The sequence below is a fragment of the Monodelphis domestica genome, chromosome 4 (assembly GCF_027887165.1).
Source record: "Monodelphis domestica isolate mMonDom1 chromosome 4, mMonDom1.pri, whole genome shotgun sequence".
Lineage (NCBI taxonomy): Eukaryota > Metazoa > Chordata > Mammalia > Didelphimorphia > Didelphidae > Monodelphis > Monodelphis domestica.
Window position 1 is genome coordinate 264,322,341 of NC_077230.1, and position 23,781 is coordinate 264,346,121.

Genomic DNA, 23,781 nt, shown 5'->3' on the forward strand with positions numbered 1-23,781 from the left:
GGAAGGAAGGAAGGGAGGAAGGGAGGGAGGGAGGGAGGGAGGGAGGGAGGAAGGAAGGAAGGAAGGAAGGAAGGGAGGGAGGGAGGGAGGGAAGGAGAAAGAAATTAGGTCATGGATAAATTTCTCCAAATGCAGAGAATCAGTAAACAATGACATACGTCTCATGCATCAAGGAAGTGGTGATGATGATGATGATGATAATAATGATGGTGGTGATGATAATGATGATGATGATGATGATGCTAGCAATAACAGCTGGTTGGTCTTCGGAGTCTGCTCAGAGCTATTGCCTTAAAGATCTGTAAAACTTTAATTCAAGTCCTGGATTATTAACTTGGTGATTTAGAGCAAACCACAACCATTCAGTTTTCTCATCTTAAAGTGTACATAATAATACCTGCACATTTTACCTCACAGCAATTTGAGGATCTAGTGAAATAATGTATGCAATGTGTTTGTTGAATGAATGGATTACTGGATGGATGGAAATGTATTTATTAAGCACTTACTATGTGCTGAACAACATGCTAAAAAGGGAGGGTACAAATATAAAAGCAAATATAGCCTCTCCCCTCAAGGAGCTTACATTCTAGTAGGAGTCAAAAAAGTGATACACCATGTAAGAAATGGTTCTTGTTACAAGTTATACCTGTAACCTTGGTCTCATGATATGTGATGCTCAGACTGTCATCACATCAAGCTTCAAGAATAATAAAATTAGATCAGGTCTGGCCTCTCAACATTCCAGATGTACCTCTTTTACTTCAGAGAAATGAACAAAAAATATTCCTGTTTATCCTGAACATTGGTCCACACTAGTGAGTGGGCCAGGTTAGGATTATTTAATCTATACAATCATTCCATTACACCATATGGAACAACAACAACAACAACAGTAATAATAATAATTCACAAGTCTTTCTTCATAATAATGCTATGAGGAAAGCAGTATATTATAGATGAAACATCATCAACCCCATTTTGCAGATGAAGACACTGAGGCTCAAGGGGTTGAATAATTTTCTTATCTTATATCACCAGTGATTCTAGAGTCACTAAAAGGTCTTGAATGCCACAGTCAAGCACAACTAAAGAAAACAGAGAAATTCGTACTCAGATAAGGGAATTCCAAGTTCAGGGCTTCTTTTTCTCCCCTTGATTTTTGAATGGACTTACTGATTTTGATCAAATTTGCTGCATGATAGTCTCATATATTGGGCAGGGCACTAGACTTAGGGTCCTAAATTCAACTGACAGCTCTGCTCCTTACCAACTATGTGACTTGGGCTGGTCAACAACAGTCAACAACAACCCTCACAGGGGATTTCTTGTTCCTCCTTGTTTATTATTTTTTTTTAAGTTTTAAAAACCCCTTCCTTCTCTCCTAGCATCAATTTGAAGACAGAAGAGCAGCAAGGGCTAGGAAATTGGGATTAAGTGACTTGCCCAGGGTCACACTGGGCTGTATCTGAGGCCAGATTTTTCCTCCTCTTTAAATGATGGAGTTGGATCAATGATAATAGGTAGCTTTTATATACTACATTACATACCCTATCTTATTTGATACTCACAACAACCTCTGAGGAAAGGACTGCAATTAATCCCATTTTACAATTGTGGAAACTGGGGTTTAGAGACAAGTTTATAATGCAGGGTCACCGAGCTAATTAAATGCCAGTAAATAGATTTAGGCAACTAGGTGGCTCAATAGATAGAATGGCCAGATCTGGAGTTAGGCAGACCTGGGTTCAAATCTAAGCTCAGTTACTACCTGTGTGACCCTAGCAAGTCACTTAACCCTGTTTGCCTCAGTTTCCTCATCTCTAAAATGAGCTGGAGACAAACCAGTCCTGTGTCTTTTTCAAGAAAACTACATATGGGATCATGAACAGTTGTCCACAATTGAAACAACCAAACAACAAACCACAATAAGACTCTTAAGTCCTATGCTCACACCATTAATATTATCTAGCTACATTTAAAGGATCCTTAGAAATCATTTAGTTCAACCTCTTATTTATAGATGGTAAACTGAGGCCCCAAAGTCTCTAAGGACACGGAGGTGTTAAGTAGCAGAACTGGGAGTTCAAAGTAAATCTGTCAACTCCCAAGCCAGCATTCTTCCTGCTATTATGTTTTATGTCTAGTGCCATTCTAGCTCTAAGAATCTTTGATTCTGTGATCTTTGTATCATATAACTAAATTAAGACAGTAAGCTTTCTAAATAGCATAAGGGATCAAGGAAGAGGAGCCACAAGGTTTCAGTTCAATTCAGATTTAATTGTTGCTGCTGCCCTTTGGTTCAGGTGATTATCAAGAGGAGATTCATTGTCTCAATTTTTTAAAAAGCCTCTTTATTATTATTAATAATTATTTTTTTATTTTTATTTACTATGTGGTTGCCAGTAACAAAGTCAAGCTTATACCATATTTAAGCACAAATAAGAACAGAGAAAACCCAAGCTGTTCTTTGCCATGTTGTTATTGTTGTTAATTTGGGTGGGCTTGCCATGGTCCCAGTTACCTATCAATAAACCATGCAAAATGCCTGCCCAGAAAGGACTGAAAATCTTGTGGTAGATGGAGACCTACATTGTAATGAATATTATGAAACAGTCACCAGCAAGTTGTTGTTGTTGCTTTGTCACATTTACTGTATCCTGATCAGCTGCCAAACCCAGAACAACACACAATGAGACACCAGTCCCAGCTGGCACTGGGGAAGCAGCCAAGATTTCCTGCCCTTACCTCTGTCATTTGCAAAGAAGTAAGACTGAGCTGCAAGTCCCCAGAGAAGTCCAATTTCTTTTAGAGATCTTGCCTTCACCCTTCAGACACTGGGAGTTTTAGTAATAAGTAAAGATAGACATCAGCTTTGCTGTTGATGCAGGGCAGAATCTATGGAGGAAAGAGCCCTTAAAGTCTTGTTCACAGGAAACAGGTCACAAATATTGTGTTATTTCTGAAATGGCTGAGCCAAAGATGATTTCCCAGAGAAATGGCTTTGAAAAGTGATTCTAATATGTGCCACTTGCATTAGAGTCACTCTCTTTTCTTCACAAATGCTCCCAAATTTTGAAGCAAAATAAATAGAAAATGTGTTTAGAAATCAGTGCTTTGTTTGAGTTAAAATGGAAGACGGAGAATATGGGTAGATGAAATCGACAGGCAATTTCCAAACATAATTGAGTTAGCGGCTTCCTTCCCCAGGCAACTTTTCACCCGACTCCCTAACAAGCTGCAGTCAGTCAAAAAGCATTTGTTTGAGTTCCCATAGGGTATTCTGTACTATAACTTGAATCTTGAGCTGTAAACTCAAAAAGGTCAAATTGTCACTTGGTAAGTACTGTGCCTCCCCTTCCTCTGACTTGTCTTCAGTCTCCTGGTCCATCATCAGTTGGAAATGCTACCCAGAGAATGAGCTAACCAAAAGTTGGGCAGGACCAGGGAAAAGGAAGAGAGATAAAAGGTCTAGATAATGCCCAAACTGCACATAAGGCTTTTTCAACAGGACCTTGAGAAACAGCTTGACAGCGTAGACAGAAGGCCAGTTTGGGCAGCAAGAAGATCTGGGTTCAGGTGTTGTTTCTGACATTTACGACAGTCTAAGCCATGTGATTTGGGTTGTTATTTAAATTCTAAGGCTATTTATGTAACAGGTGTCCATTGCTTAGATGTAGGGAGTTTCTACACCAGGGATTCCATACGCTGAAAGGATCAAAAATCTGGAACTCCCCCTCCCACTAAATAATAAAATAAAATAAAACCACATAGAAACAATCCTTCCACAAAGCTACAATGAACATGGAAGGGCACCAACAAAATCCTTATTTTGTTGACGGAAGTAAGATTTGCAATCTCAAGTTCCCCCTTCAGTCAAAGCTCAAACAAAAAGATGGTGTTTGTGCTATTCCCCAATCTGATCTCTTGCCAGGGCTTCATGACAACAGCAAGCTAATCTTAACAAGCAGAAAGAATCACCAATTACAGTAGACATGCTCAGTTCAAGTATGGCTGCCCTGTTTCTTTAACTCTAAAGGCATTTTACTTCCTTCACTTTTTTCAGTGTTCTTTCCTAGGAAGGCCACAGTTTGTGTGATACAAGGAACTCGAGAGTTAAATAAATCATTATTTAGTTAGTAGACAAGTTTGGAAGGGAGCCAGGCCCAAACACTACCTTTGGGTCAGTCATGTGTTGTAGCTAGATGGGATCAGTAAACTTTCAGGGGAGAATACAAAAGGTTCACCTTCATAGAACCTGGAGAAAGTCACCTTTTCTTCTTGGACTACAAAAACCAGTAGTGAGCACTGGAGTAATAGAATAAGACTGGTAGGGGTATCTGGTAGATACCCAGGTTCTAATCATGACCCTACCACTAATTAGCTGTGTGATTTTGGTTATACTTTTCTGTGGGCTTCACTTTCCTCATTTATAAAAGGGGGATGTCCCTTTCAGTTCTAAAATTCATTGATTATATTGCTTCCTCTTCCTACAATTCTATGAATCAGTTTTATCAATATACAGCATAAAAAAATCAGCATTCCTTGCTCCCTATGAACACTTTCATAGTTCATAGGATCATAGAATCAGAACCAGCAAGCATCTCAAAAGTCACCTAGTCCGACCCTTTCATTTTAGTGATGGGGGCCAGGGCAGGCTAAGTAAATTACCCAGGATTTTGAACCCAAGTCCTCTGACTCCTTCCACTGTACCATGTTGCCAATGGAAAGTTGGCTACGTATATTTTAGTAAATGGAAGCAAGATTGGTTGAGCATCATTAAATTAATCAAAGCCCTAACTTATTGACTATATCTTTCAATCTCAAACCTGTCAAAGCTTGTGTTCCAAGTCTCACATCAGGATACCTTACTGGCTGCAGTTCTCTTTAAATGAAATGTAATGATCTTTTTTCAGTCTCTCTACTTTTATTTCATTAACATTTTCCAACCACCAGTCCAATGCAAATGACTAGTCCCGATATCCACAGTAAAAATGTTTTCCTTCCTAACTCTTAATTTATGAATCTGACTTTTTGTGATAGAATGCAAAGGGCAGGTCATCCCGGTATCAAGGTTTCATATCCAACTTCCCCTCAATTTACAGCTCTTCCTCTGACCCCTTGGTTTTGTCAGAATGATTCAGTCATTGCCATGGGTGATGATTCAGTATCTGAAATAGTCGGTCCTGAGAAGGGTGGTTTTGCTTTTTTAAATGGTTCAGGCTAATGAATGGATCCTGAAGAGGTAGGAAAACAGAGATGTTTATTTGCAGTGATCTCAGGCTTCATGACCTATGATTGTGGGAAGTCTTTAATTTACTAGTAGGTTATGACTGGAAGGAAGATGTATTATGAGTCCTAAACACACAAACCTATAAGATATTTTTTAACCAAGGTTTGAGTTTTGTGAGATGCTTTTTAGCAGCTTTCTCTCTACAGAAAATACATGAACTTGAATTCTTCTAAATATAAGCTTTTTTTCCTAGCCAAAATAACTCTTTAGGGAATCATTTAAAGTGCTTTGGTTGTATTGAATGCTTGCCTCGATGCATAGGGAGATGTGTTCATTAAATTGAATTGTACAGAAGCCCAGGTTAATTTGGTCATTACATAATGATGTGGAGCTCTCAGCATGAGATTTTCAGGTGACCCTTCAGCTGGTCTGTCTCTTGGCTTGGTGAAAGATTCCATTAGTTCTCTAACACTACACAAGAGCAGAGTTTTGATTTTGAGTTCTCCTTCTTCCTGGGCATTTGTCTGAGAGAAGAATATTATACTTGTTGAGTGCCAAGAGAATTCTGGACTCACTTTCCCATCTCATTAGGTCATATTTTTCAAAAACATCCACTATCTGTAGGGCTCATATAGTGATGATCAATTGAGAAAAATTAAAAACCAGAACACGAATGGGAGGGGCTTTGAAAGTCCAAGGAATCTCCTTAGGCTTTGGCAATCCTCTAACCCAAGCTTAATGAAACTTTCAGCTCCTCAGCCTGGTAGTTTTAAAACTTGATCCAAGATCATTATGTTGGAAGAAGATTCAAGAATCAGGTAAAACTATGTATGGTGGACTTTGTTGCCAGACTCTATTGAGTTCAATTAGATTAGATGAGAAGAATCAGATGTCAAAAAGAGGCACAAATCTCCTTATCTCAGTTTTTCGAAAACACTTTGCATGAACATTTTACTCTCTTAACTCTCAAATATCACCAGCAACCACATCATATCTCCTTGGGTGTAGGCCACTTTCTGAGGAAATAGCAACTGCCATTTCCCTACTCTATTAATAGAAAAAGCTAAATACCTCACCAAACTAGACTGTAGAGCCATAAGATTAACTAACCCTCAACTTTCAGCCCTCAACACCTTGCTAGCAGAAAATCTAAACTGCACTGTCATTTCTTTGCAACTGTAGGCAGTTTCCCCTTGGATCTCGAAGTCAATTTGCAATATTATCGGTGCCCAAAATGACATGTGAATTAAGAGCAGGAAGCCACATGTTGAAAAGAGGAATCACTCAGTTTCTCTCTTAAGAAAAGTCAGAATCCCAGTGGATGGATTCTCTTGATCCATTTCTCCTTCTACAATTCCCCAGAGTTGTCATAAGATATCTTAGGGCCAATTCGTTTACAGATACTAAAAACCACATGAAATAGGCTGCCAATAGTGCCAAAGGTGGTGTCCAGGGCCAGACAGAAAGTGCCCCCCAGGCCCACAGCAATATCTTTAAGGACAGTTGGGATGGCACAAACTGTGTACATGGGAAAACTGACAATGTCTACAAGGACTCTGATCGGGATACTCAGAATTCGGCAAATGGTTTTCAGTAGGCAGCAGAGGATGCGCAGAAGGGCCCTGATGATTTTGACAATGACCTTGATCACTTTCCAGGGAATGTTCACTAGTTCTTCCCCAATGGTCATGAAGTATGACACTGTTGCCGAACACATCCTGTGGACTCCGTTTTCCAAAAGACCGATGAATTCCCTAGTAGCATACCATATGCAATAGAGAACATTTTTCAGTATTCCAACCATGAGGTAGTATATTAATTGGAAAAGTTTGACGAAAGGAGTAGCGACAATGCTGCCAATTGTTCTGAGTAAACTGCCCTCGGTGGTTTCGTCTGGCAGTAACTGAGCAGACCGTTTGTTCCGAGTACCGGATAATTGTTCAGAGCTTGACTTGGCCTGGAGCATTCTCTCTTCATCCTGGACATGATTAACCATTTCTAATATTTTTTTCATTTTCTCTGTGTCTTGGTCTGCTTCCCCACAATTGTCTTGGAACAGCTGAGTCTTGGGTGGAAGTGACTTCTCAAGATCCTGCACCATCACATCTTCTATGATATCCCCATCTCTCATGTGCTTGATGAATCCCATAGCCCACCCTCCAGGCCCAGCGCAGCATGCAGCCAACCAAAGGAAGTCAGGGATGGACACTTTGTCCTTAACTCTGTGATCTGAGGGCACCGCTCCTGTAATGACATACAAGTCATCCCTATTTCCACAGTACGGGGTCAAGGCAAGATCCATTAAGCTATTCACATTCATGTACCACCTTTCCATGAACGATTGAGTCATAGGTGCGGCATTCGTGAGGGTATATGTTGCCACCTGGAAATCATCGCTGTTAAGGGAGCTGAGGTACAGTTGTCCCTTTTGATAATCAGAATCCAGATAGTCAGTACTTAGGGCTTGTTTGCTTCCAAGATTGTTCACAGAGGTAACAGCATCCTCTTCATTCATCATTTCTGCAAGGTTGCTGTTGGGATCATCTATCTGAAAAATAAGCAAGAATATGATAATTAAGTCAAAACCCCATAAAACATGTCCTTGACAAAAAAAGGAAGCATATTCCCTCAATTTATATTTAGGTACCTGTTGTATTTTGAGCACTGGTGCTGAACAATGGGGGAGGTTCAAAGTTGAGAAAAGCACCATAGGGGGTGCCCATCAATTGGGAAATGCCTTAATAAATTATGGTAAATGAATGGAATGGAATAATATTATCCTGTAGGAAATGATGGAGATTGTTTCAGAGAAACTTGAGAAGAGTTGTTCAAATTGATACCGATTAAAGTGGACAGAACCAGGAAGATCATTTATGCTATGACAGCAGCACTATAAAAATGAATTCTGAAAGACTTAAAATATCTGACCAAAACAATGATCAACCAGGATTCCAGAGGGATGATTATGAAGAATGTTACTCACCTTTTGATAGAGATGATATACTATGTAGAATGAGACATACATTTTTGCATAAGGCCAATTTAGAAACATGTTTTTCCTAACAATGGATATTCAATATAAAGATTTTTTTTTTAATTTCCTAGAGAGTCAGGGGGTCAAAATGTCAGAGAAAAAAAAGATTTAAATTACATTGTCCTTACACTGGTATGGCTTCCAGCCTAGTAAAGGCATAATTCATAAACATAGATAATTCCAATACATAAATATGGCATGACAGGTGCATTAGAATAATAGTAGACCAAAGTACACTGTCAGGTTGTCCTATTCTATGAGGAAAGGTGATTACCAACTGTGGAGAAGTCACACAATTTTGGGAAGGAAGTGGCAATTCAAATGGGCTTTGAAGGACAAATAGGAAAATCATTCAGAAAATAGAGGAAGGAGGGCACCTAAGTGGTTCAATGGATAGAGAGTCAGTCCTGGAGACGGAGTTCCTGAGTTCAAATTTGGTTTCAGACACTTCCTAACTACATGACCTTAGACAAGTCATTTGACCCCAATTATCTAGGCCTCACCACTTGTTTGCTTTGGAACTAATACTTAGCATTGATTCCAAGACAAAAGATAAGGGTTTAGGGAAAAAAAAAAAGAAACAAAAATAAAGAGAGGGAAGACATTCCCCGGAGAGGAAACATACTGAGCTCTGACAGGATTAAAGTGAAAGACATTAATGTGTTCACTATGAACTAGAAATAATTTAAAATGTCGATTGCAACAGTGATTACAGTATTGAACAACAGAGAGTTCATTACATTTATACATTTAATTTAGCCTAGTATTTTGGAATAAAGATGTATGATACTAGTGCTACTGATTATAAACTCAAAAGATCTAGTCAGAGAGAGCCAGCTGGGCATGGTGTGCAGAGAACTGGCCTCAGAATCAGGATGATCTGTGTTCAAGTTCCACCTCTGATATACCCTGGCTATATGAAGTCACTTAACATCCCAGGACCCCCAGCAACCCTCTAAGATTGTAAGTTGCTAAATAGTTGACAATCTACACTGGTGGAGGGAGTTTCTTCACGAGGGGGTTTCCCAAGGGGGAAATAACACATCCAAACAAAACAAAACAAGTCTAATTTAAAAAATGAAAGCTACAATGAAGTCTGTCCTGTATTCAGAGAGTCTACAAGACCTAAAAGGTGACTGACTGGTAATTTGGGGAGTTGTTAGCTAAAGAAAATGTCATATAATATTGTTTTTGCTTGCCTGAGAAACCATCAAGGCATCCATCGTAATGATGGGATCCAGTCTGTACCAGAGGACATGCTTTCCCACCATCGTAGTCTGCAGGCTGGCACAATCTCATAATAATTTTTCATATGTGATGTCATCTGCCCTACCAAAGCAATGGCAATGACATATCTCTGGAAGGATTTTCTGAGAGATTATCCAGAAGCTAAGGCCAAAGTCATGGGTGCCCACTGACTTGAAGTGTTCTACTTCATCAGGAGTTAGCAATTCCCAAACAAGAGGTAACTCTGCACCTACTGTGTGCAAAGTTCTATGTTCAGTTCTGGAGAGACAAAAATAAGGCAGGGCAGAAGATGGAATGTTGTATCTATATGGAGAACCCCTAGTAGACCATTTTAACTGTAGATCAGTTGGTGTGAGAGGAGTAAGTAATATGAAATAAATCATGAAGGATAGACTCAAGCCAAACAAGAAACAGTTTTGAATGCCAAACAGAGGAATCTATAGGTGTGTATGTGTGCTTGAAAGTATGCGTGCAAGTATGATTCAGAGATTTGCAAACTCTTTACAAACTGGAATTTGTCTTTTACTATGGGTTCTATCCCTTCCCACTCCCTTCTTCATTCTTGAGTCAGTCTGACACATAGGGAGGTCATCAAGGGATGCGGTGTTACCTCACCTACGGAGGGGGAAAGGTTTGCAAAGGCTTAGCTCTCTCTGTCTTTAACCATATCCCCATTGTCAGTGTGAATAGCCCACAATCCAATCAACTGAGAAACTTCCAAACAAGAGTTCCCCCCATAGCCTTGGACAGAGTTTTCATCTCCATTGTGCTATGTATTTCATGGCTCCTCTGGGGGCAAATTTTTCAGAAAGACTGTAACAACTAAATGGAATAAAAATGAGAAAAGCTGATCTCAACACACTCATAAAAATTAGAACTGCAATTCAAGCAATCAACCGAAACCCTCCAAGGACTGACTACAATTCAAGACACACATTTGTAGTAAAATTTTATATACATGCATAACTCTAATCAGGCCATTTCAATCAAACTGGGGAGAAGGTGCACAGTTTTGGGTTTATCCTTGGGCACTTAAGCAAAGTATCCAATGCAGGGCAAAATTTAACCTCAACTTTACTCTCTTTGGACTCTGTTTCTTGGTAACATTTGTTTTTTTTTAATGGCTAGTATATATAGATCAAAATATTTATGGCCATTGTTTTTAGTGGCAGCACAGAATAGGAAAGAAAGTAGGCACCCAGTGACTGAGGACTGACTAAAAAAATGGGCATATAGAAGAAATGCAAGATTACTACACTTTAAGAAACGATGAATATGAAAATATCTGAGCAGCACAGGAAGACATATCCTTGATGGAGTAGGCAGAAGCAGGAAAACGTTATACATAATGACTATAACAATGTAAGCGGAAAGAACAAAAAATTCAAACCAAAAACAATACAGATATAATGACCAAATTCATCAACAGAGAAGCTGAAAATATGTATTTTCCTTCCCCCCCATTTGCATCGGTGAGGGACTGAGGGCATGGAATATACCATATACTGTCTGATGGGGTTGAATCATTGCTGGTTTTCCCAAATTGTTTTTTAAATCTTTGTTGCAAAAGACGGTTAAGTGGTTGTGTGTGTGTGTGTGGGAGGGGGGGGACAGTTTAGGAACTGAAAGAGACATAAAAACAAAAAGTATCAGTAAGAATAAGGAGATGAATGGCATTGAATGAGCTTGTTTTCACCTGGTGGATTTGGTGGGTGGGATGAAGGGCACTGAGGAATTTGAGGGCGTTAAATGCTTTGTTTTACCTCCTTTCTTTGCAACAAACATGCTTCTCTGTGCCCTCCACCCTTACTTTCAGGGGTCTCATCAGAGCCATTATAATATCATATTATAGTTATTATAATAATTATATATCACAATATATAATGATATATTAATGCAATATTATTATAACATCATAATATTATATCAATAATAATATCCTTATTATTAGGTCACTTTTCATTTATATGTAGGCTTCTTCTCTACCCAAATGGACTATAAGTCAGTAGAAGAAAAGAACTGTGCTTCTTCCTGTGCACATATACCCACAACGCCTGCAAGAGAGAGGGGGAAGCATGGGGTGCCTTGAATGTAGGCCATTAAATTCTTATCCATACGCCCAAGGGGAGCCAAGGAAATGTGACCAGCCCCAGCAGAGAGGAGGTGGGCGAGCATCTCTCCCACTGTGTACCAGGATTTTTCTGGGAGGCAGAATGGGTGAAGGGAGCCAAGATGACAACTCGGTTTCAAACAAGTGTTTATGTAGTGCAGAGGCAGGTATGAGGTGACATTTCTATACTAGCCTCATCCCTTCTCTAAGTCTCCAGCTGCACACTGGCTTTAGAAACTGTATCTAGTCGCATACCTTGCAATGTAACTTGGCCCTCAGAGAGGAGAGCTAATAATTGGATTGCTTTTGAAGAATATTGTCTGGAGGGGGGGGGGGCAATTGAGTGGCTCAAAAGATTGAGAGTCAGGCCCAGAGATGGGAGGTCCTGGGTTCAATTCTGAACTCAGACACTTCCTGGCTGTGTGACCCTGAGCCCTTCACCCCCATTGCCTAGCCCTTACCACTCTTCGACCTTGGAACCAATATTCAGTATTGATTCTAAGCTGGAAGGTAAGAATTAAAAAAAAAAAAGAATATTGCCTCAGCTGCAAAATTATAAAGAATAAGCATGGCTTGAAAGAAGAGATGTGAGAAGACACCCCTTTGCTGAGGTAGGAGATCACAAATGTTATACGATGCACATATTTTCAGACGTTTTGATGGATTAGTTATGCTGATTTTTCCTTTTTTACTTTTCCTTAAAAATATTATATGGGATGGAAGGAGAAATACTGGGGAGAAATCTGGTACTTTAAAAAAAGGTCATCAATTAAAACTTAATAAAATAAAGGAATATTGTCTTAGCTCCTAGATGGTTGGGTGATAAGCACCATAGAAACACAAGCTTGAGTTCCTTAATCAGAATAAGAGCCACTGATCAGGACTTTGAACAAGAACTAAGGCCCTGAAGCCAGAAGTCATTATATTGCAAATGATGGTGCTTAGCATATGCCTGGCACAAGATCAGTACTTAATATTTGCTTATTGACTGACTAAATGATTGATGAGCAGAAGGTGCAGAAAGAGAGACACATTTTTGGACATGACTATTGTGTGAATTTGTTTTGCTCAACCAAGTTTAATTATTACGAGGGCTCTTCTGATTCTTTCAGTTTTTAATTGAAGGGGGGAGGATCCAGGAGGATTTAGAAATAATGATTTAGAACAAAGAGGCCATTGAAACTTTTTTAATGAACAGAAAAGACTAGAAAAATGTTCAGAAGGAAGCACAATCAGGCGGTTTTGAAAGAACTGGGTAGAATTTATTATACACTTTTTAAAAAGCAAATGATAGGAAATAAAGATTCACTCTTTTGTATAGAATTGTGGGAATTCTGCTGGGTATTTGAAAATGTCCTTTTTTGGCATTTTAAGTTTAGAAAAACAAATAAAAACTTTCTTTGTAAAACTCTAAGACAGAAGGGCAAGAGCTAGGCAAATGAGGTTAAGTGATTTGCCCAGGGTCACACAATTAGGATACCTCTGAGATCAGATTTTAACCCAGGTCCTTACAACTCCCAGCCTAAACAAACACAATAATCAGATTTGACTTTAGCCATTAGAGTATTGGATGTTATTTCGAGCCTCGGCATCATTTTTACTTGCCTCCAAAGGAACTTTTGGATTAGTTGAAATGTAGCACTCTCCAATTTAGCAGAAGAGCTCAGAGAAAGCACACTATAATGATGAAATGGGCAACGCTCCAGCCCTAAATGATCTCTGGTGGAGGCAGCAGAGAGAAAGAGAATTGGACTTCCAACAGGAAACCTGGATTTGTATCTGAGATCTCACATGTACTTGCCATGTGGCCAAGAACAATAATGTGACCATTAAGCAATAACATAATTTATGATATTATACATAATATAATGATGATGAGATTCGCAAGGTGCTTTACAAATTTTCTCATCCCGACAACCCTGGGAGGTAGGTGCTATCATTATCTCTACTTTACAGATGAGGAAATTGAGGAAATCAGAGGTTAAATGACTTGTCTAGGTTCCCACAGGTTGTGAGTATGTGAATTTTGATTTGAACTCAGATCTTCTTGACTCTAGGTTCAGCACTTCATCCACTGTACCACCTAACTTAACTTAATCAATTTGTGCCCCTATTTCATCATTCATACTATGGGCACAGCAAGAATTACACTAGCTGGGATGCATTCCCTTGTCCATATATGTGTTTATTCCCTCCCATAACATATAGATAGATATGTTAAATAGATAGATAGAAAGACAGATAGACACATAGAAAACATAATAGGTATATTTTTATATCTTTTTGAGATTAAAAAGTTGCTGATGATATAGGAAGAATCTATAGTACCTGGTGCAAAATGAGCTCTTAATAAAATGCTTGCCAAAGGGCAGCTAAGTGGCCCAGTGGACAGAGTAGCAGGCCAAGAGAGAGAAGGTCGGGTTCAAATCAGACCTCAGATTCGGTCTTAGTTGTGGGATCTCAGGCAAATCCCTTACACTTAATCACAATTGCCTAGTCCTTACTGCTCTTCTGCCTTTGAACTGTTACTCAGTATTTTTTTTAGTTAAAATAGATATTAAAATTTTATCTTTATTTTATTCTAATAGCAGATTTATATATAAGTTTTCCAAAGTTATATGATTCATGTTGTCTCCCTCCCTCTCTCAGTATCTATTCTAAGACAGAAGGTAAACGTTTAAAATCATAATAATGCTTGCTGAAGAAATGAATTAATGTCTAAAAGTAAAATCTCATTTCCATAAAATGTCCAAGTAGTGTATGTAGCATGCTACTAATGTGATTATAATTAGTTATATTTATTTACAACACTCAGATTTTTTTCCCTTTTATGCTTTGAAATACAAAGTGAAGTGTAGGTGTATTTTTCCAGACTCTCAACAGGGATTGCTTAATGATCTGCTTATTGCATTTATTGTCATCTACTGACAACACAGCTCCCCGGAGGAAGAGGCATGGCTAGGCGGTAAGAGATGATTTCAGACTCCCATGGGTCTCTGGGCTACACCTGCCTTTTTTTCATATGAAACTAGGCCACTGTTTGGTCTCCAAGAGCTCTTTGCTTTGGTGATATACACAAACGCCTTTCTGTCCAACCCCCTTCTCTCTAACCTATCCCCCAAGAAACTGCCCATGGAATGTGATATCAATCTTATAATATAATGAATTTTTCTCTTCTCAAAGCCAAGATGGTACTTAAAATAGGGAATGTGTCTTTTTCTCTTGCCGAACAAACTGAGAAGCTGGATCTAGGAGATTTTGCATCTATATTCCACAACATTTACAAGAAGAAAGAAGGAAAAGAGAAAAGGCAGAGGCTCAAGGGAAGATATGCTTTCAATGAACAAATATCTATCAAGCATATATAATGTACAAGGTACCATACTGTGAATTGTGAGACAGAAAAAAATAATTTATGGGTTCTATACTCAAAACGTGTTTAAAATCCCATTAGGAGATACATGGAATGTTAAGTTAAATTAACAATACAAGGGAATAGAAGATAACTTCCAAATGAGTGGCATATCCAATAAGGGTTATAGAAGCCAAAAGAAAAGAAAGATCAGTGTAGGTTATGGTCCATTCTCAGAAAGTCTACATTAGAGGAGGTATAACATACGATGGATCTTGAAGAATGAGCACTATTTGAATAAGTGGAGTAAAGAGGGAGGGCATTCCAGGCAAAGGACACAGCATAATTATAGGCTTGGAGAAAGGTACATTTAATTTTATGATAGGAAAGGTTTTGCATTGATAAGCAATGGGACACATGGTTTAAAAAAATAGGTGGGACTGGATTGTACAGGGTTTTGAATGCTAAAACTGGTTTAAATTTTGGCTAAAGATAATGGAGAAAAGTAAAAGCTTATAGAGCAGAGTAACATAATGAAGTGATATGTTAGGGAGAAAATATGATTATACTTTGAAGGACAGAGAAGAATGGAGTGGAGTCAGGGAGATCAGTTAGGAGATTTCTTCAGGAGTTCAGAAAGAACAATCTGGGTGTGAAGTGATCAGGCACGGAGAATAGAACTGAAGATATAGAGAGGCGACATTTTGAAGGAAAAGTAACAGGACTGGGTGATTGAGGAGCAAGAGGAATCAAAGATAATTCAGTAATTTCCAACCTGGATCACTCTTTAACAGACAACAGTCAAGCTATTTAATAAATAATTGCTATGCACTGGGGAAAGTCCTGGGCAAAGTACTGGGAATTCAAAGAAAATAAAAAAGGTAGTCACTGCTTTCAAGAAACTCACATTCTACTGGGAGATACCAATATATGAAAAAAATCTATTTATATGTCATAAGTATACAGAGTAGATGGAAGGTACTCTGAGAGGGGAAGGCATGGAAGCTGGAAAAGGCTCTTGGAATAAGAGGAGTTTGAGTTATGTTTTGAAGAAAGTCGGGAAAAGAAAGATTTGGAGATTAGAGGGTAGCGTATGTCTGCTGAAGGGACCAGCCAATGCAAAGGCATGGAGATGGAAGAGCCATATTGGAGGAACTGGAAGTAAGGCAGTGTTATCAGAATGCAGAAAGTATAGAAGAAAGTTATGTGAAGAAGACTACAAAGGCAGAAAGCTACCCAATTCTCAAGAGATTTAAATGCTAAACAAAGGAGTTCCAATTTGATGCTGGAGATTATAGGGACAGAATACTTTGAAGAGAGCTATGACATGATTAGACCTACACTTTAGAAAAATTTCCCCATGACAGGGAAGTTAGGGATGGATTGTAATGGGAAGACACTTCAGGGAAGGGACAATATTCCAGGTGAGAAGTGATAAGAACCTGAAATAGGTTTGTGGTTGGGTGAGGAAAGAAAAGGAGTCATATATAAGACATGTTGTAAAGATTAAAGTGACAAGATTTTGCAAAGGATTAGATATGGGAAGTGAGTGAGAGGAACTGATGATGACACCAAAGCTGAAAACCTCAGCTGGAGTATGGTAACTTCCTCAACAATGACTGGGAAGTTAGAAAAGGGAAATATTGAGGATGGAAGGAAAAGATGAACTCTGTTTTGGACATGTTGAGTTTCAGATGTGTTTGGAGCATTAATTTGAGACATCCAAGAGGCAGTTGGAGATGAGAGACTGACCATAGCTCAGGAAATAGACCATGCTGTCTATGGGAATCCAAAGGACAGAGGGGCTAATTGAATTTATAAGAACTGGTAAAATCATCAAGAGAGATACCACTGAGAGAAAAAAAAGAAAAGCTCCCAGGACAGTCTTGAGGGACATACACACACAGTTAGCATGTGTGACATAGATGAAGAACCAGCAAAGGACTCTAAGAAGGAATGTTCAAACAGGGAAGAGGAGAATGAGGAGAGTCATGTGTCACGAAGGTCTAGTCAGGAAGGAATATCAACAAGAGAAGGTTATCAACAAGTGTCAAAAATTGTGGTAGATGATGGTGATGGAATACTATTGTGCTATAAGAAATGATAAGTAGGATGATTTCAGAAAGAGCTAGAAAGGTCTATATGAACTGATGTAGAGTGAAATAAGCAGAACCAGGAGAATATTGTACAAAGTAACAGCAATATTATGGAATGATCAACTGTGAGAGATTTAGCTATTCTCAGCAATACAATGATTCTGAGAGACTTATGACAAAAAATACTATCCACCTTCAGAGAAAGAACTGTTGGAATTGTAATGCAGACCAAAGCATACAATTTTTCACTTTAGTTTGCTTGGGTTTTTATTAGGGGTTTTGGTTTTTTATATGATTATTCTCTTACATAAATGAACATTGTGGAAATACGTTTTGCATGATAATACATTTATAACCCAGATCAATTTGCTTACTAGCTCTATGAAGGAGAAGAGCAGAGAGGGAGGGAAGAAGACAATTTGGATCATATAACTTCAGAAAACCTTTACCAAAAAAATGTCAAAGGCTGACAAGTAGTCAACAAGGATCAAGAGTGAAAAAAGGCCATCAAATTTGGCAATTAAGAGATCATTTGTGACTTTGGATTGGGAGGTTTCAGTTGAATGATAGGATAAGTAGCCAGACCACAAAGGATTTATTAGCAAATGAGAGGAGAGGAAGTGGAGGCACCTAGTGTTGGCATCTCCTCAAGTAACAATGATAATAATAATAACCTTTACATAGCACTTTCAGATTTATAAGATACTTTACAATTATTGACTCTTTCAATCTTCACAACAACCCCAGGAGGTAGGTGCTACCTCTCTTGATGTTGATATTAGATGGCATAAACTTGTGGACCCAGACAAAGTACTTTCATTATTTTCTGCACAGTTCTGCACATCATTGCAGGCAATCATGAGAAAAGGAAGGCAAGCCAGCCAATTAATTCATTGGGGAAGGAAGGAGGTTTTGGTGGTGGTGGCAGTCACTTAATAAGAGCCATTAGGATCTAGAATGAGTTATAAATCTGGATAGTATGAACTTGAAAAAAAAAGGAAAGGATGGTTAGGGGAAGTTGTAAACAGAGAGTCTGGAAGGGGCAATGAGGAGCAAGGATTCAGAGAGTATGAAGGAAAGAGTAGCCAGTACTGGAAAGGGTGGTGAAGGAAGTGATGTCATCAGGAGAGAGCCATTTCTTATTGAGGACCAGAAGATGGAAAAGAAGTGAAAAAGGAAGAGGCTTAAGATGAAAGGCAATTTGATCATTATTGAAAAGTTATTCTAAGGGCCCAGTGGAAGGGTTAGATAAATCTACAGAGACCTCCGGGGAATAGGTGTGATGGAGGGGTAAAATGGAAACAGGGTTACATTGGTAGATAGGGGTTCAGAATCTCTGGGATAGAATGAGAGTATAAAAGTGACAGGATTGTGCTAACCACTGAGGAATGGACAGAGTATTCGTTGTTGAAGAGAGATTGAGGAAGGTATGAGATTAGACTATAGAATTACCATTTGGGGTTCAACTTGGTGACAAGTGATGATGCTTTGTCTTGTGAGGCTCTGGGAGTCCTGCCTTAGAAAGGCATGGGCAGGCAGAGATATGGGAGCTTGGTCAGGAGGTGGGGGGGGGGGGCGGCTTTCTTAGCCCAGAAAAAGTCTTAGCAGTAGGAGATAGAATAGGTATTATCTCCAGAGAATGTCAGGGCTCTAGATATAGTCCTGCAGCAGGGCCTCACTGAAATGGAATGTAGGAAGAGCAAACTCCTTCATATGCTTTGAGAAGGGGCCAATGGGGAGCCAGGAAGTACTTGAGCAGCATGGGTTTCATAAAATGGATCCTAGAGGGTAAAAGGCTATTAAAATAATCTACTAATTGGTCTCTCTCACTATAGTCAGTCTTTTCTAATCTGCTTTTCCACACAGCTTCTAAGTTGATGTTCAGTCAATCAATAAATATTAAGCATTTACTATAAGTCAGGCACTGTGTTAAGTGCTAGGGATACAAAAAAGATGCAAGAGTCTAGGTTCTCAACAAGCTTACAGTTTAATGGAAGAGACAACAAACAAACAAATGTGTACAAATAAAGCATAGTTCAATTACTATCTCTTAAAGGACATCTCTCTTGGTTCCCTTAATTGGTAATGCTCTCCCCTTCCCCAGTTATGTGCATTTATTATACACACACACATACACACATACACACACACCTTTTCTGTGCATATCATTTGTGCCCAGTAAGATGTAACTGTTTTGTTTTTGCCTTTGTATCTCCAATATTTAGCAAAGTGCTTGATACAGAGTAGGTGGTCAATAAACGTCGATCAAAGTTGATTCTCTTCCAGAATGGAATGAGATTCCACAGGGCCTATTCGAGGAACTGAGAGGAGAAGAAGATCTAAGATGGGATGGAATGGGAACTTGGGTTAAAGTAGCAGACAAAAGGTTTTGTCCTTGGAACTATAGGCATGATTCTGGGTACTGACCAAATAAAGAGTCTGGGAGGCAGGGTGGTGCCAAGGATGCAGGCTCTTGTTACTTGAAGAAGTTAAAAGGAGGAGAATTAGGAAGGATGTTAGATATAGATATCCATTCAAACAGACAAAGTCCAACCCTGACTTTCTATTTTAAAATTTTACAAGCTGTTTTAAGATTAGATGTTTGATTTTTCTACCCCACCCACCTCTTGTCCCAGCTCTTTCCTCTTCTTCACCATTAAACTTCTTGAAAAGGTCATCTGTCCTCAGTTCCTCTGCTTCCTCTAAATTCTTGTGATCTGCCTTCTATTTCCAACAGTACTAAAGCATTTCTCTTAAATATCACCTCACAATCACCACATTTAGCGAACCTTTTTTTTTTCCATTCCTTTTCTTCTTGGGCATCTCTGCTGCATTTATCACTGTTGACTATTCCATCCTCTAAGTTTTCTAACTCTTCTTTCTCAGTCTCATTCATTGTCCATCTGGCCCTTTATTGTAGGTGTACTTTCAGGGGTATGACCTTAGCCAAAGGTCTTCTCTTCATACTCTTTCTCTTAGAGATCCAACTTATCCCTAGTGGCTTCAACTACCACCTTTGTGCAAATGACACCCAAAGCAATGCTTCTGGTCTAATTCTCTCCTGAGCTCCAAGTCCACATCTCCAAACTCCAAACTCATTATCTGACTCTCTTTCCAGAATTTCAAATGCAGCATACCCCAAACAGAGCTTTTTATCTTTTACCCTAAACTTGTTCCACTTTCTGACTCTACTGTTTCTGTCTTTGACACCACTATTCATCAGGCTTCTCATGTTATATTTCCTCTCCCTTACTTCTCTCCAATTAGTAACCAAGTTTTTTCAGTTTCACTTCTTCAGCTCATCTCACATCTATCCCCTCTTCTCTATTCCCATTTTCACTATCCTACAATGGGCTACATTATCATCCACTTAGACTATTATAATTTTAATGAGTCTATTCACCTTTGCTCTCTTTCCAGTCCCTCTCCCCCTTTTGCACACATGTACATACAAACCATCATGCACAACACTCCCAGAATTACCTCTCTTGTATTTCATTCTCTGAATTTTACAACCATACTATAGCTGCCTTCTTCCTTTGCCCCTGTGGTCTCCTTCTCCCATTGATGAGTTTGTTTCAGAACTTCTATTTTTGAAAAAGGTCCCAAATTGCCACACTTCACTCTTCATATTTTGCCACCATACTTAAGCTATTTTTTCCCTTGGCCCTTGCAGCCTCCTTATATCATTGTTGAGTTCCTCCTGGAAATTCCATTTTGAGGAAGAGCCCAGACTAGTCAACCTTCATTCTTCAGACTTTGCCCCTACTTTGGCATTTTCTCCCCATATCCAATTTTTTTATTCCTTTTATGTGTAGTCTTTTCCCATTAGAATATAAGCTTCTTGAAGAAAAAAAAATTTCCTTTTTAAAAACTGTGTTTAAATGCTCCCCACAGTTAGCAAAGTGCCTGGCACATGATAAGTGCCTACTAAATGCTTATTGACTTGATTTGTATCTTATTATTTCCAGAAGTATGCTGGTAAATATTTAACCAGCTCTCCTGGGAGAAAAACGTATGAAGGGTATGTATTAATATTTTTCCTACTCGTTTCTTAATTCTGGACCATTTGCAAAACAATAAATCAAACCAAATTCATAGTTTGCCTATTCCCAAGATGTAAATGCTCACACCAAAAATTTAAGTCAGCTCTCTCCAAAGGTTTGAAGTAACTTTAGCACACTCCTCATTATATCATTTCTCTACTCAAAATTTTTCCATACCTCCCTATTGGCTCCCAAATAAAGGTAAGACTTCATTGTCTGGCCTTCAAAATCCTTCATGGTCTGGGATCAGACATTCTATCTTTCCAGCTTTATCTCTTATTCTTCTTACCATTCTCCTCCAACCCCTGCAATAGCCCCATTCTGTGCTCTGACAAAAACTTCAGGACTCTCTTCCTCCTGACAATGCCCTGTACTCTCCTTCCTCTGTCTTTGCTCACTCACAGTGCTAGCTGTGGTGCCTCAAAAACTCTCCTCTCCTCTTTTTACCTATTACATCCCTAATTGTACTTGAAACATTGGCTCAGATGCTGCTTTCTCTGATGCCCTGTCAAAATAATATTTCCCTCCAGACTTCTTGTAATACTTTTATTTATATACATATAGTATATATTAAATATAGCTGTCTGTGTTTGTGTAGTGGATTATAGACTCCATGAGGGCAGACACCATGACTTATTAAAACTTTGTATCTCATCCAGTATCTAGCTCAATGCTTTAAACAGAATAAGCACTTACTAAGAACTTGTTCAATGAAATAAAAAATTGAATTGGAATGAGAGTTTGCGACAAAATAAATGCATGAATAGTTCATCCTTGGAGGTATAGGTCTTCATAAGAAGAGTGAACCAAACAAAAGGTTTGAAGACTGGGTGAAGAAAACAATAGTGGAAGAGAGTCAGGGATTACAGGGTAGGTAACCTTACAGGGTAAGGAAACAAAATGGCAGATAAATATAGAAAGACATCTAGTAAAGCTCAATTTTCTGTTTTACTAAAAATCATAAGTTCATAGATTTAGAACTAGAAAAGATGGTAAGTCATCTGGTCCAGCTCTTTCATTTGACACATAAAGAAACTGAGGCACCAGGAGGTTGTGACTGACCCAAGGTCATATAAATAAAAAGTGGCCATGTCAGGATATGAAGCCATATCCCCTGATTCCAAATGCAGCATTCTTTCTATTCTCTCACTCAACCTCTTTGATTTGTTAATTCTTTGCAATGGGGCAGCTAAGTGGTACAGTGGATAGAGCACCAGGTCTGGAGACAAGAGGACCTGGTTCAAATCTGACCTTGGACACTTTTTAGCTGTGTGACCTTGGGGAAGTCACTTAACCCTGTTTGCCTAGCCCTTGCCCTTTGGTCTTAGAGTTGTTATTAGGACATAAAGTATAAGAGTTTTTTTTTTAATTCATGAATTTGCAAGTGCAAAATTCTGTCTAACAAAGTCTTTAACAAATCCAGCAGCAATAACAGAAAGGAGTCAAAGGAAAGAATACTTTCATCTATGCTACCAGGATGACTTTCCCCAAACCTGAAAATAAGTTGTTTTCCTGCTTAAAACGTGAGCAGAAGATTGCCTCAAAAGAGAGATCTAGAAAGAAGGGAAAATGGCAACCAAGAAATTTTCAGTAAGGTTGTGAGTAATCAGTCTAAAGAAGGAAATTCTAAGGTCATGTCATAAATAGCACAGACACTGTAGCTGGATCTCATAAGAAATTGGTATGGACCAATGGACTGCTGTCCCTTTCTAAAGACTGAGAAAACTGGCTGTAGCATCCAGGAATGCTTCAAAGCATGCCAGTCCATCTATTTTAGATTATTTTGAACAACATTCTCTTTGGAGAAAGGTTAAAAAATTGGGATCACATTATCTGAAGGAGAAAAAGTAGAGGAGCATGGGAGTGCATAATTATTATATTTAAATGTTTAAGTAGTTACTATACAAAGATGGTGAGCAATTGTAGATTTAAAGTTCAGCATATGAAAATTACCTCCAAAGAAAGCCTTCTTGACAGAGCTATTAAACACAGAAGAGAATTTTAAGTCAAAGATAAAGAAGTATCTGCTAGCATGGTTTAGTACAGATACTTCCTGATGAGACAGTATAAATTAAATGTCTTCTTGACCCTATGTAATGTTTAGGATTATTTCTATTTCTATTTTGGTGTAAGAGCTACTTAAAGGGGGCAGCTGGGTAGCTCAGTGGATTGAGAGCCAGGCCTAGAGACAGGAGGTCCTAGGTTCAAATATGGCCTCAGACACTTCCCAGCTGTGTGACCCTGAGCAAGTCACTTAACCCCCATTGCCTAGCCCTTACCACTCTTCTGCCTTGGAGCCAATACACAGTATTGATTCCAAGATGGAAGGTAAGGATTTTTTAAAAAAAGAGCTACTTAAAGAAGAATGGAACAGAGAGAAGGATAAATGAAATATTTTTGTTCCTATTCTATAAAGTCAGGGACTTTTAAAAAAATTATTTATTCTTGGATATAAAGGGGATTTCTTTGCTATTAGATAGCAACTTGGACCCATGCTTCTCTTTGTGGAATCTTGTTGGATCCTAGGAATCAAAAGATCATAGTCACTTTGAGCTGGGAAGACCCAGTTGCTCCTTTCATCCTGTAATAAAATGCACTTCTGATGGCACTAGAAAGCAACAAAGATGAGAAAGTTTTTTTATAAGTCCTATCAGAGCAGACC

At 38.8% G+C, this 23,781-nt stretch overlaps 1 protein-coding gene across 2 annotated transcripts in view; it reads right to left on the reverse strand.

Moving 5' to 3' along the window:
- Positions 1-479: 479 nt before the first annotated feature.
- Positions 480-23,781, reverse strand: part of ENDOD1 (endonuclease domain containing 1) — a 48,790-nt gene continuing 25,488 nt past the window's right edge. For both annotated transcript variants that reach the window (XM_001367806.5, XM_056794475.1), the window contains exon 2: positions 480-7,781. In XM_001367806.5, coding sequence (XP_001367843.3) covers positions 6,582-7,781 — 1,200 coding nt within the window. In that variant the 3' untranslated portion in view covers positions 480-6,581. The remainder of the gene's footprint in view (positions 7,782-23,781) is intronic.